At 43.7% G+C, this 15,136-nt stretch overlaps 1 protein-coding gene across 6 annotated transcripts in view; it reads left to right on the forward strand.

Annotated features, from left to right (window-relative positions):
• The window catches only part of rmdn2 (regulator of microtubule dynamics 2), a 41,609-nt gene that overhangs the window by 2,331 nt on the left and 24,142 nt on the right, over positions 1–15,136 (forward strand). For all 6 annotated transcript variants that reach the window (XM_076286023.1, XM_076286020.1, XM_076286024.1 and 3 more), the window contains one exon: positions 410–585. In XM_076286023.1, coding sequence (XP_076142138.1) covers positions 410–585 — 176 coding nt within the window. The remainder of the gene's footprint in view (positions 1–409; positions 586–15,136) is intronic.

Raw genomic sequence — 15,136 nt, forward strand, 5'->3', positions numbered from 1 at the left:
TTACAGCATAGTCACATGATGACGACCATTTGCCTCCCTAAACCCTCTTCCAGAAAATGGCAACAGATGTTTATGTTTAATTTGTCCTCATCCAGGTTTGAATTGTCTGATTGTGAAATGTAACATGAACTTTGTGGCTAATCATGTGTCACTGGTGATGGTGGTGGACTGGTGAATTAAATGAATGCCCATGTAGCTCATTCACTCACCCGTCTTATTAGCCTCATCTCCACCTCAACACCGAGTCAGGACACCAGTGTTGGACAAGCAGTGCCCTCCATGACCTCCGAATTGGAAGTCTGGGGCTCAAACTCATAAATATTTGGTTTCGGACACTAGTGTTAGATAGATGGAGCGCCACCTGATGGTTGAGAAGGAGGACGTTTTAAGTGGTCTTCTCCCGTTGCAGGTGCGTGCTCTGAAGACGGCGCTGCCACTCCTGCAGGACCATGTCCGAGACGAGCTGCAGGGCGGCTCACGGCGGGGGGCGGAGTCACGCAGAGCCACACCCACCCGGAGGAGGCGGATAGCGGAGGCTGCCAGGCATGAGGGACAAAGCTCAGAGGAGGCAGAGAGCGAGGGCGGGTGAGTGTGTGTGTGTGTGTGTGTGTGTGTGTGTGTGTGTGTGTGTGTGTGTGTGTGTGTGTGTGTGTGTGTGTGTGTGTGTGTGTGTGTGTGTGTGTGTGTGTGTGTGTGTGTGTGTGTGTGTGAGCGAGAGACACAGAAGTTAAGGTATGTGGGCGGTGGAAGCGTAGTGGTTGAGAAGCTCGGCTAGCATGCTGTAGCTACAAAAGTGACAGGTTAAATTCCCAACTGCAACCGTTGTGCCCTTGAGCAAGGCACTTAATCCTGAGTTGCTCCAGGGAGATGCAAATGGTATCTGTAAGTCGCTTAGGATAAAAGCATCAGTTAAATGCATAAACATAAGAAACATGTTTGTGCTAGAAATAGTGCAGGATATGTATAGTGTGTGTGAGAGATGGCAGGTGTGTGCAGCTATGTGCAAAGCAAGAGAGGTGGCGAGGCAAGATTCAGTCCATGAGGATAATTCTACATCATGTGCACCAATCAACAAAATATCCCACGGAACTCTATAGAAAATACATTCATTAGACTGTGTAGTCAGTTTATATTAGTGGCTAATATTCCGTATTCATCCATAGAGATGGGCGGTTCGCGGTTACAGCCGCAGACTTCGCGGTTAAACCGCGGATCGGGCGGATGACGTGAAGAAATATAATATTTTAATTAAATTCGGGCGGGTGGCGGTTGAACCAATCAAACGCATCACCCATATACATTAAAACAACCAGCGGATGGCGGGCGGGTGCGGTTTTGAAATTTGGTCAAAAAACGTTGGTGCGGATGGATGGCGGATGGATGATAAGTTTTGCTATGCGGTTACGGTTGAAATAATAGCCCATCCGCGCATCTCTAATAGTTAGGTCTGCATCTGCATGTGTCCATGTGTGATGGTGGTCACTAGCTAGGCTAGCTTTGCTATACATTTACATTTATTCATTCATTTGGCAGACGGTTTTATCCAAAAGTTACTTACAGCAATAGAATAGCATATAAGATACAGTGTAGAGAAAACCTTAGCTAGGAATTACCACTGCATCTGTCAATACTACTGTAGTACTAGAGGATGGAGTGTACTCTATACTACTACACTACACTACACTACACTACACTGCACTACTACACTATACAGTATAGGCTGCTAGAGAGAGATTGCTACATTCCCTCAGCCAAATCGATCAGACCCCTTAAACTCATGTGGGTGTTATTCCTGCAATGGTGATGTCTAATGCCTCTGATTTGTCTGTTAAGTAGGCATCACTATCACCTGTTGGCACGCCACTATTTCAACCACGCCACATCACATCACCCTCTCAACCCCCGTGTCACGTGTCGAAGTTTACACGTTTAGTCTTATATAGTCTTGCGGCGTGGCCCTCAAATAGAACTATGTAGGTTTGCCAGAGACTGCATGCCTTTGCATAAAGATCCACCAGCTGCTCTAACTAGACAAGGAAAAGTTTAAGTAAAAGAAAAAAGGTTTAAGTATCCTTGCAGGTTGACGGGAGATGGTATGGGTCCTACTATTTTATGTAGACCACATAGCCTGATGAGCCAGACCCACATTAAAATGTAGGGTCTGGGCACTCACCGTTCGCAGTGCTCAGTCCGAGGGGCGGGATAATCAGTTGTCTTTCAAATTCCCTCTGCACGCAATAGGACAGCGGCAGCGCTATGAGTCCCATGTGTTTCCCACCAGCGGAGCTAGTTGGCTAGTTCAAACGTTTGCCAACTTAATAAAAGCTTAACTCGTGTCACACTGTTCGCCAACAGCAACATCCATCTTATTGGTTTTCAAGTAGCAGGGAATTCAGGCCAAACTGTTGCAACTCTGCCATCAATCATTATGTTAAGCCCACCTAACGACTCTATACACGATTGAGTTTCGATTTCTGGAGCTCACAAGCCAACGGAGAGTTGCTAGACTAGCCCTGGCAGCAAATGTAATTTGCTGCCGCTAGGGGCGCGTCTAGATTTCTAGGCTATAGACCACACTGAATCAGACCATGATCAGTACCAATCTGGCAATCCAGAGAGCTACTGACACAGGGGATGCACCCGTGCAAAACAGAGAAACACTGCAAAACCATATAACGTAGTCACACGCAGATATACACAGGGACAGATAAAATAACTTTGATACTAACTAGTTTTAAAGGGATTGTGGTGTAGATTAAATGACCACATAATGATATCTAACAGATACAAACTAACAAACAAACAACACTTGAATATAGGGGTTTACTTTGGCAGTTCTCCTCATGTGGAGGAACTACACCTTAGGAGGCCACTGTCTAGGATTCCTGTTGTAAGGGTGCACTATTTCTGCAAATTTCAACTACTGTTGTCACTGATGCAATAGGCATTTTGTCACTTGCTCGCCTCATCCGGTAGCTGACTCAACCAGAGTGACAGTTGAGATTGCGTTTAAAGGAGAATTCCGGTGTGATATTGACCTAAAGTGTGTTGAAACATGATACCGAGTGTGAACGTATGTCTCATAGCCCATCTCGGCTTGTCCCCTGCACTCCAAAATCTGGCGCTAGTTAGCCGATGCTAACAATGGTGGTGCTCCGGCATCGGCCTAGCCATGCAAATAAATCACTGTTTTACACCATTTACAAGGCTCAATGTATCTCCACACTTCATTGGTAGACTTCCGAGGGCCCTGACATTTAAAACGAGACATTGAGAACTTTGAAAAAGCACTGGTAGTTTACTTACAAGACGATTTATACAGACAGGTCCTTCACGAAGTTTAGCGTTTGCAGCCATCTTGAATTTAGTCACGATAAGTCAAGCGACGAGTAAGAATGAACAGGTATGATAAGGGATCAGATTCCAAAAATAATTCTGTGGAAATGCATGGATTCCAGTTTCTTCCAGTAGCAGCAACTGGAATCCATGCATTTCCACGGAATTATTTTATGGTGTAAAACAGTGATTTTTTTGCATGGCTAGGCCGATGCCGGAGCACCACCATTGTTAGCATCGGCTAACTAGCGCCAGATTTTGGAGTGCAGGGGACAAGCCGAGATGGGCTATGAGACATACGTTCACACTCGGTATCATGTTTCAACACACTTTAGGTCAATATCACACCGGAATTCTCCTTTAAAGTGTTAGATATTATAGTGTTAGCTTTTGTTGTTTGTCTGGCAGTTAGATACACTGTGTATCCTAGTGTATCCATTGTGTATACTATGTGGCACCATTTCTATGAATAAGTAGCTTTCAAGCTTTCAGCACCAAGGTATGTTTTGAGTGTTTTGACCCCAGGCTTTTGTCAGTGTTGATTGGATAATAATTTGTAGAATGTCAGTTAGATAAGTACACAATAAATGATATAAATGTTACTCTTTGGCAATGAAATACATATTTATAGTGGATGGAATCCACTATCTTGAAATCTGGCTTCTTCTTCTTCTTCTTATAACCTTTTTATTTACCTTTTCAAGAATGAATGCGACTCTAACCGCTTAATGTACAGACATGTTGAAATAACCGTTGTGTCGGTCTGGAGTTGGACAAGAGAGATCTTAAAAGTTTATACTTTTTGAGAAATAGGGGATTAAAAATGTTAAAAAGTTAATTTTCCCCCCATAGACTTGAATGGCCTAAAGCCAGCTGCACTCGTTAAGCCCCGAGAGTAGTTCACGGGCTAATCAGAACACTGGCACAGGTGTCACCTGTGAATCCAACTGTCTAAGCTTCTAAAACTACACATCCTGTTTAAGTGTTTCCCGTGTGTCAAAATAAAAGTCACAGCCATATCTCATTCTTTGCGCATTATATCTCCAGATTGGCTTGACGCATATGCTTCAAATTTGGTACAAGTGTTTGTATGGACTCAAAAGATGAAGTGAGTTGATGTTGGAGGTAAAAGGTCAAAGGTCAAGTCCATGAATACTCTGAGCGCGATATCTCAAGAATGCCTTGGCATACATCCCTGAAATTTGGTATGAGTGTTTGTATGAACTCAAAGATGAAGTGAATTGATGTTGGAGGTGAAAGGTCAAATGTCAAGGTCAAAAACACCTTGAGTGTTATATCTCAAGAACGCCTTGACACACAAGATTTTTTGGTACGAGGGTTTGTATGAACTCGAAGATTAAGTAATTCAATGTTTTTTTTTCAGGAATCTCCCCACCAACATTACGCTAGCAGCTTTCCATCCACTATTGTAATTCCTCTGGCATTACATTTCTAGTTTTATGTTGCAGTTGCATTAAAGCTACTGACACTCACAAATTCCAAAGAAAATGGGAGAGAATGATTAATGCAGTAAAGTGAAAATAAAAGCAATGTCATACAAAGTGAATGATTGAAGTTGCAATGGCACGGCACAGCTTGCCCATGCAATTTCAGCTAGTGAAATGTTTATTTGGGCATTGCTGTGTGTGTGTGTGTGTGTGTGTGTGTGTGTGTGTGTGTGTGTGTGTGTGTGTGTGTGTTGTGTGTGTGTGTGTGTTGTGTGTGTGCGATTATTTTGTCACATGCCCATGTGTTAATGTATACACAGCACTGTTTTGCCGAGTCCCGTACGCGCTGCTTTAGCATGCCTCCTACCAGAACGTTCCGTCCTGTCCTGACACGGATGGGCTGAAGGGGAATGGGAGGGGGGGGGGGGATGGCAGGCGGTGGTGGGAGGGTGGAGGAGGCTGTCCGTCTCACCAGTAGGCGGGCCGTCACCTGGATTGACTCCCTCGGTGGCGTGCCAGGCTGTTTGCCTGCTGATCAAAGCCTGTTGCTTGCTCATCCACCCCACCCCACCCCCGGCTTTGCGCGGACACAAAAATCCTCACACTGCTGGCATTGGGGAAGGGCCGCCCGGGGCATTTCTGGATGGCAGTAATGTAGGCTAATGCGCGGCACTCCATTCAGCATGTGCATGTATGCGTGCATGTGGAGGTATACGTGCGTGCATTGGGTGTTTTTGCACCTGTACTCATACTTGTAAGGGGATGATGGTTGAGGTATGGCAGACAGAATGTTATTTCACATAAATTACTTTTTTTTTTTTTTTTTTTTTTTTAGATAATCTTACCAAGCTTAAAAATAGCTGTCAACAATAGTTATGGTTCTGCCTTGAGAGATCCTCAGATCACAAATAATCAAATTACACCTGTAATGGAGTTCAGGAGTTCGAAAATGAGATAATGCAACTTCCCCTGTTTGCGCTATGTTTACGCTAGGAGATTTTCCTCCAACCACCCCTCTCTGTTGACTTGTGCCAAAAGCAAAGCCCTGGCACATGCCCCCTGTCTAGTCTTAGAGTAAGGGCTTGCTTGCTTTTCCTAGGGAGGCAGGATCAGAGGGCTTTTGGCCCAGCGTCACACCTCTCTCAGGTGGGTAATTAAGGATCTCCACCCTTCCAGTGCTTTAAGATTTGACTTTAAAGGATGGAGAAATTCCAGCCCCTGAAGCAGCGATTTGACTCAGTGCACGAGAAGATCCGGCATCCCTCCTCTAATCTCAGGCCTCCATTGAGAAGTTTAATGCGAGTCTTTTAATGCAAGCAGCGGAGGTGAGCTGAGGTTGGGCGAGGTCACGCTGCAAGTTTTGGTCCTGTAGTCTTAAAGGTGGGAATGTTGGAAAAATTAACGTTCTGAAGAATATCTGGGTTCATTGAATTCCACATAGAATTTCAGAACCTTCAGTTGTTGCGGAACCTTTAAGGGTTCATGCCAGGCCACCTGCACTTTGCCATCCTTATATTTAATCGGTTCCAAAGACTACAGTAGAAAAATCTTGGCATTTCAGTGAACATAAAGTGGTCCAAGGTTATACCTTCTTCGTTATCCTGACTATCCCTCTTCTCCCTCTCTTGACTTTGCTTGGACTGTTATTCTATTCCACTCTATATGTGAGTAGTACTTATTGCTGCACTAACAATATCCTAGTGCCACTGTACCTTTATTGGACGTTTATTGTACTTTGATGGTTGTAAGTCGCTTTATGTAAAGTTGAGGTTAGCTGGACAAGACAAAAGAGACATCAACAGCTTTCCAGCCAGAGACAAAATTAGCTTCTCTTATAACTTATGCAACTTATAATAGAAGCCTATGCATCAAGTTACAAGACAAAATTCATGGAATAATTTATTACATACCATACAAGTACAGTGGACTTAACAACAGAGCCAGTGCTGGCACAAGTGCACCAGTTTAGACATATCCAAAGATATAGTTGCTACATTTGACTGCTGTGTGTGTCACATATTCTCACATTCCAGGGGCATTAACTGCTTCTCCTCTCATCTGGTGTGCCTCTCAAATAAAAGCTGGTTCTTGGCAAAGAGTCGGAGAGATTACTGCATGTTGATTCATAAAAAAATAGAGAGGAAAAGTGAACTGTTCAAATGCTGCAGTCATCAGTTTTCTTAAGCCCGTCAGATTGTCTGCGGAGTTTACAGACTACTCAAAGCGTGACTGCTTTTGTGTTTGTTTTACATCATGTAGCTGTATATACAGGGTAAGAATAGGAAATGTGTTGAAGTATCTGTCTTTCTCACTGTGTCTCTGTGAGTGTGTGTTTGTGTATCCCTGTACTTCTGTGTGAGTGTATGCACGTGTGCTTGTACGGGCAATTTGTACGGGTTATTGCCCGTGCAATTTGTTTGCATTTGTTTGTGTGTGTTTTTGTTTTGTTTGTTTGTGTGTCTTGGGTGTGTGTGTGTTTGTGTGCCTAATGTGATACAAGGAACAGAATTCACCTGGCTCAATTCTATTTGCACACCTGCTGCGTTGTCTTGGTCGAGCAGGATTGACATCATCCCAATCCCTGGCAAAGTACTCGGCGTGGCCTTACTTACTGTTTCTCCCGCACCGCGCTCCAGACCTCTCCGCAGTGTCTGTCTGTCCGCAATCCATCAAAACCTCTTCTTTCGCTTTTCTCTGCTGTCAATCTTGCTCCTGCCGTGTAGTTTGTTGTTGTTGTTTCTTTAACGGCCTCGTGTCGGAACTTGTCAATCCTCTCTTCAGGGCGTCCGAGCTCGTCAGGTTGGCCCCCTTAGGCCTCAAGGCTGCCATAACTCGCATAACACGCCTGTGAGACAAACCCGTTTATTTTCCTGGAAGGACACTTCGTTTAAAAAATAAACAGTGATTGTTTATGTAGAGGTAGGAGGGGTGTTCCTTGCTTGTTAAAGGTAATTATTTGTGACCCGAAGAGAAATATAGGAGATGAAGACCATTAAATGAATGAATTAAATTAATGTTTACATTAAAGGCTTTCAAGAGAAGGATGACCTTATTATAATAATGAATGTATGAATGTCTGTAATCCTAAAGAGCGAGGATTGCTCCTATAATATAAGCAATATACTGTTTTTGTTAATGCAATATCACATTGGTGGATACTGGTCGGTACCAGTAGTTCTGTTTGATCATCAGTAGTTCTGTTTGATCATCCTTAAGCACACTATGTTGATATTTGATTTAGTTTATTTAGTATATTTAGTATTTTATATTTTTTATCTTCTACTGTCTCAATTATGCAGTGGAGTTTTTTATATGTATATACTTATATTACTTTTTCTGCTGTAAGTGCATGTTGTGTGTGATTTCTGTATGCTACTGAGACCTTGAATTTCCCCTTGGGGATCAATACAGTATCTATCTGTCTATCCAGGCTTGGAATTTCCCCATTCTGGGGGCAAGGCCACTTGGCCTTCAGTTGGGCATATTTGATGGGGGGCACAAAGGCCACATGTCAGGGCACCAAGGCCAAAGTTAACTATACAGTAGTAGGCTATCAAAATTATCAAAGTTGTATTCACTGCAGTACACCTGCATCCACTGTATGAAACATTACAAAAACATGAAACATGACATATTACATAGAACTGTAAATCATCTGATCATCTAATATTTACAGATATCTAGGCTATATTTAACATTTATTATGACCGCCGCGCAGCGAAGCGGCGGTCATATAGGTTTAGTCAGATTTTGTTTTTTTTTTGTTTTTTTTATCTTTTTCGCATGTCCAAATTTCCGTCAATGATTCCCGGGACACTGAAAGACCGGGGTAGACGAAACTTGGTGGGCATGTAACCCCACATGGATAGCATGGAACCATCGTTTTTCGTTTTGATCTGTAGCCCCCCCGCTGTACTGGACCCCCCGAAAGGAGGGTAGGGCAGACACAGTTTTCTGTGAATATCTTGAGAACCGTAGGGCCTAGGATGACCAATTTTTTCCGTATGTTTGCCTCCAGGGGTCATGTTAACCCATTTCATGTGCACACATGTGCATAAACAGATACACACGCACACACATACATTCACAGTAATCATACGTATGACACATACTCACACAGTAGGCATATGTATGCATGCATGCACACGCACAAACACACATACGCAGGCAAACACACAAGCACGCACACACACACACACACCCACACACATAAACATAAACGTGTACACGCACACATGCACACAATTCAAGAATTTCTCAGAATTATGAACAAGCAAGATGGGGGTGGGGTTGTATAAAATGAATTTTACATGTGGAATCTATGAACTAATTATGTTTTGGTACTCGTTGTCTAGCAGATACCAGTGAGAATTGAGTGTGGCTAATGCAATTTAGTGAGACAGTTAGAATCATATACTGTAGGCCTTTCAGCGTGAATTATTTTTGTGGAAAAAATGTGCTGGACTGGGCGGCGGTCATATTTTGTACCGCTCTGCGGTACATCTAGTTTTATATTTGGCCTGTTATGAAATCAGGTATAGAACAATTTAAGCACAGCTCAGCTTTAAGAAACTCAAATAGCCTAGATGCATGCTTAGCATTTTGTGATCATTAAGGCTACTTTCACAAACTCTTAGTCAGCTGTCCTGTGATTTACCAATAGCTATTATATTTTGTATTTGGCCCGTTATGAAATCATGTGGAACAATTTAAACACATTGTAAAACTTAAAGCCCAAATTTGGAGACATCCATGCATGTCGAAATTTACTGCAAATTTAAAACTGGATTACTCTGGAACGGCTAACTGTACAGGGGACTGCTTTACACCTTTGTGTTCGGTAAGGTCTGCTGTTTATTCTGATATATGGTTTGTCATGTGTTAAAAGAAGGGTTCGTTAGGTATTCCACCGAGATGAATGGGTAGGGAGATCATGGACGCAAAACCTTCAGTAGAATGTATGATTAAATTGAATTATATTATTTACTTTTCTCACGAACCGATCAACACAGCAATTATCGGCTAACATCGTTTAAAAGCGGAGAAAAAGCTCTTTCATGTGATACTTGTGATGTCTGTGTGATGAGAAGGCTACTTCGCGAGTAGTTCAACTGAGAAGAATGGGTGAATCTGGACGCACTTTCTTTCCTACGCTGTCACTTTCTCCACTGCAAAATACTAAATTAATTTGTGAATGCTAAGATTATTTTGACATGCCACAGGCTAAATAAAAATCGCTATTAGTAGGACGCAAAGCAGAATATTGAAAGAAGGGGGCACCAAGGCAGCTGTGGCCTGTAAACCTCTGATTTTCAAAGGGGCATCACGGTCAACGCATGGGCGTCGTGGCCGCCGTGAAATTCCTACCCTGTGTCTATCTATCTATCTATCTGTCTATCCATCAGTCTATCTGTCTATCTGTCTATCTATCTATCAATCAATCAATTGCATAACAGGCAGCATTCATTCACACAAACAATGAATGGGAGAACATGCTGAAATCCTACACCATCAAGGTGCTATGATTTATGTGTGTGAAAGAGTGATGGAGAGAGACAGAGAAAGTGAGACCAAAACTTCCCCTACTCTGCGAGTATCACCTGATGCATAAATTGCTCTGTAGTGTTCTATTGTTGGAAACCTGCTGGCATTTTGGCGAGATTAGAATACTCAGACAAAGAAAGCTTCCCCCATTTTTTACAATAAATTATTCTTCCGTCCCCAAGCACAAAGGAGCTTGTTGTGCCAGGGTGACACCAGGCCAAAAGGCTGAACTTTAATGACTTCATGATCTCCCCTCCGGTTTTTCCCCAAAGCTTAAAGCCATTCTCTCTCTCTGAGCTCTAACCGACTCGGCTGTGAATGAACCACTCACCCACGCACTCTCTGTTACCTCCAACGACAAAACACAGGGCCATTATTCGCTTTATTATAGAATCACACAGTTCTAGTGTGAGCGGTGGAGGATTGCCCAGGGTGCTTTCATCCAGAATGCCAACAGGGGGCAGCGCGTCCTCCTCCTCTCGCTGGGGGGGTGTTCGCTCTGCGCTCAGCTGGATTTGAGCAGGAGAGGCTGGTCAGCGGCAGGAGGAGGCGTGGGAAGCAGACTCTGGGGTCATGTGGGGTCGTCGGGGGGGTTGGGGGGTGCTATGTTGAGACGCTGGGCTATGCTGTGGTGGGAATGCCTCAGCTCACCGTGTCAACTGAGACAGCTCCACCTTTGTCAGTGCGCAGTGGCGGTGAGCCTGTTCCCAGTCTGTGAGAGAGCAAAGTGTGTTTGCCGAATCTGCCCCCATTGCTTTCCTGTTTCCCGGGGAGACGGTCTGTTCTGCCGAGGGCTGCGGAGTGAACTGCTGGGTCGACACTGTTTGGATGGCAGCTGTTCCCCTCCAGGTTGTGTTACCGGGCCTTCGCCTAGGTAACGGTTGCTAGACACTTTGAAGCTTGCGCTCACACTCCCCGCTCTGTCCCACGTTGGAGCTGACAGCTTAGCTGCAGCTCAGAAAGGACCTCATTATTGGATTATCTCCAACATAGAGCCATGCATTCATTTACTCATCGGTTCACTCGTTCAATTGCACTTTCATTTCATTTTCACGCCACAATAGATGAAGATGACTCAATATGGACCCTGTTCAAACTGTGCCTTACACAGGCATTAAACTGTCATTGAAAGTTTAGATATGTGTTTACCTTGGTTATGCTTGGAATGCTGAAGGTGTTTTATTGCCTCCCTGTCCACTGTTCTACTTATTGCTTCATCAGGAGAGGCATCCAGGGGCATGAGAACAGACTTCTGGAGGCCCGCTGTCTCCCAGTATGCAGTAGGCCTTACCATAGACATTAGAAAGCTAGATACCGCATTAGGCTCGAGTTCTATTTGGAGGCATACATAAACGCAGTCGCCATATTGCTGGGGGCAACACGTTTACTGTCTATGGGCAACACTTGCCGGCAATCGGATACACCTGTTTGATTTCCAGTCAGAGTCACATGCTTCTCCATTGACCTCCAGTTATTGATTGCCCCCACCAGTTCGGGAGCCCAATGCGGTATCTAGCTTTCTAATATCTATGGGCCTTACAGCATGTTGGCAGCCTGACGTAGACTGCTGAGTACACAGACTGTCCCCAGTGAGGGTCATGTGTCCCTACCTTCCCTAATGAGTGGAGAGAAGAAGTGAAAAAAGATTCAGCCCTGGAGACAGATATCATATTGCTCACAGTGGGTAGAGCTTATGAATCTATTATAGTGGCCGTTGATTTGAATATAAGAGTGTGTGAATGCGGTTAGAAGGTCTTGATCTCTGGTCCTTCCACATGCCACTAGATAGGGTGTGAGATAATCTACCGAATTGGGAAGACAATAGCCATCCCTCCAGCCCAACATCAGCAAGGCTTCTTTGCCAGAGTGAAGAAAGAAGTTGCATTGTACATAAACACATCTAATGGCATAGAAAAGTCACTCTTCTGGTTATTCATGACTGGTTTGGTATTGTAGCCAGCGGTAGTACGGATATCATGGCCATGGAATAATAGTAGTTTGTTTCCTCTGAAAGTAGTAGTTATCATTGCAAGAAAACTTTTCTCATAGCATAGCAGGGTTCTAAGAAAGACATCCAAATGAGTCATCCTGTTCTGGTGAGAGTGTAATACCTGTCTCTTTGATAAAGATCTCATAAGTGCACTCGCTAAAACAGTGTTGCATTTCTAGATAATTCAGTCAATGTTTGATGGATCTTCTGTAGTTTGATCTCTCTGGTAGTGCTGTCTGGTAGACCTTAACTCTTCATTACTTTAGAACAAATTGTAGTTTGATGCCTCTGGTATTGCAGTCTTGCAGACAATACATTATATTTAGTACAAGTTGTACTAATGTAAGCAGGAGTGTCTGGTAGCTAACCTAATGGCTTAATTTGGCATGACTCAGCTTGTGTCAGTTTGGCTGTCCCACCTTGACAGAGTTGGCCAATCAATGTTCTGTGGTTTGGTTGATGCCTGCCTCAAGCTTCTTTTCACATAAGTAAGAACCCGGAGGTTTTGTTCCTTGGGCTACTCGAATGCCCTCAAATGCCCTCTTCCATGACACATACACACACACACACACACACACACAGAGAGAGAGAGAGAGAGACAGACAGACAGACAGACACTCATACACACACTTGTTTTTTATGTATATTTAGATTGACAGACGTCAATCAGATGCCTTTTTTATGAGTGTGTGTGTCTGTGTGTGTCTGTGTGTGTGTGTGTGTGTGTGTGTGTGTGTGTGTGTGTGTGTGTGTGTGTGTGTGTGTGTGTGTGTCTGATTGTGTAATTATGTGTACATACAATGTTCTCTGAGACTATGTGTGTATTTGCAGCCTGTATTATCAAAGAATCTTAAGGCTAAAAGGAGCTCCTAACTGTCGAATTTTGGAGAAACTCATAAAAATAATTAGCTTGTCAGTCTTAACTTTAGGACTCCTAATTGTTTGACTAAGAGTAATTCACAAAGCATTTTCGTCCTAAAAGTCTGGGAGAGCTTAGAAGTAGTCAAGAGGACTGCTCGCTTAGTCACTAAGACCAACAGTTTGTATCATTCCTCATGGCAATGTTTTGAAATGCACATGCAGAGTCACTTACACAATACCTCAATCACTTTGGAATTATTGAGCATTTTGTAAGGGATACAATAACGCCACCAATTATTACCAAAACCACTCATAACGAAATGTAAACTAACTGTAGGCCTACAATGTATTGCTATTCAAAATAAATTAGGCTACTTCCTGTCTATGCAAACGTGTCATCATGCAGATGCATTTTATGAACTTTGCAAGGATACTGTGTCAATCTGATCTGTATCCCTTTACTGTTTCATTTGTAGCCGCTCATCTTTATTTACTATTTATTTATCTCTCGTCCTCTGCGGTAGTCTTTACATGCGGCGCATAACTCCTCGCAAGCAGAGACCTGTCACTCATTGGCCAATCATGGAGGTAACTGCAAGCAAGCTCGTGCATGAGAACTGACGTCAACCCTAGCAGTTCTTATCCTAGGAGTTGTCATTTTTCCTTACTAAAAGTTGGTCTCAGCAGCTTTGTGAATAGGTTTTAAGACAGCTTATTGCAATTTTGGAATACTCTTTGCGGTAAGATAAAAACATGTTTTGTGAATACAGGCCCCGGTCTGAGTGGTCTGTGAGTGTGAGTGTGTGTGTGTGTGTGTGTGTGTGTGTGTGTGTGTGTGTGTGTGTGTGTGTGTGTGTGTGTGTGTGTGTGTGTGTGTGTGTGTGTGCATGTACACATACTGTAAGTAGCAGGACGTGCTGGGTTCTTTGTGCTTGTGTCAGTCAGGAGCCAGCTTCGACACATCCCAAACAGCTCCCAGTAGTCCCCCCCACCCTCCACCACAGATGACGCAGGCACTCTTACTGCCAGCTCTTAATGAAGCCCTTTCATGTCTCCCACCTCTCACTCACTCACTCACTCACTCCATCTCTTCATCCCATCGGCATGGCTCTATCATTACTGCCACGTTCCTACTGCACACCATCTCTCTCTCTCTCTCTCTCTCTCTCTCTCTCTCTCTCTCTCTCTCTCTCACACAGGCCCAGGTTGTTAACATGCACCTACCCACACCATTGGAAAAGGGGGACTTTCTTTTTTTTCTTTATTTTTCAAAGAAGCTCGTAAAATATTGAAGAAGGAAAAAAAACAGACATTTAATGGAGGCGTTTTCGTGCCGTAACGTGATTGACACAAATAAGCCTCCCAGTGTTTTTGGAGGCCTTCAGGTGTCCATTCTTTAGTCGTCCATCATGTCCTCGTGGGCCACTGGTGGTGCTGGGGGGGGGGGGGGGGGTAAATTGCTGTTTACAGAAATTCAAAAATTAACTTGGCATGGAGAGATCGCATAAATGTTGAGCTTGTTACGACTTTGTTGACTCTGCGTGTTATGATTGGGGTTGTGGCTAAACTTTGTTGGAGTGTACATCCCCAGAGGATGCTTTGACACCTGCACATTAGTTTGTCTGTTTCTGTGTGCGTGTGTTTTCCCTCTGCATTTAACTCATCCAGGGGTTGTGTGCACCCATACACACACACTACAGTAGAAGCAGCAAGTACACCACATATGTAGCACATGCTACAAAATAATCAGTCTGTGCTATGGAGGATTTACCAGCTAAGCACTGGCGACAATTTATTTGAGATGTTTTCTAGAGTGTTGCCTACAGATGAGGTGTTTGTACTGTATGTATCTACATACTGAGGCTAGAGATTTTGAGAATTGTGCTACAAAACGATCAACCTTTGTACCACCAGTGTTATGAACAAAACAAGTTAACGTACACCCTGCTATGGCAAG

This window comes from Alosa pseudoharengus, unplaced genomic scaffold, assembly GCF_046254945.1.
Source record: "Alosa pseudoharengus isolate Yale_2024_CS ecotype anadromous, Long Island Sound unplaced genomic scaffold, YU_APseudo_1.1 YU_APseudo_1.1_scf_15, whole genome shotgun sequence".
Classification (NCBI taxonomy): domain Eukaryota; kingdom Metazoa; phylum Chordata; class Actinopteri; order Clupeiformes; family Clupeidae; genus Alosa; species Alosa pseudoharengus.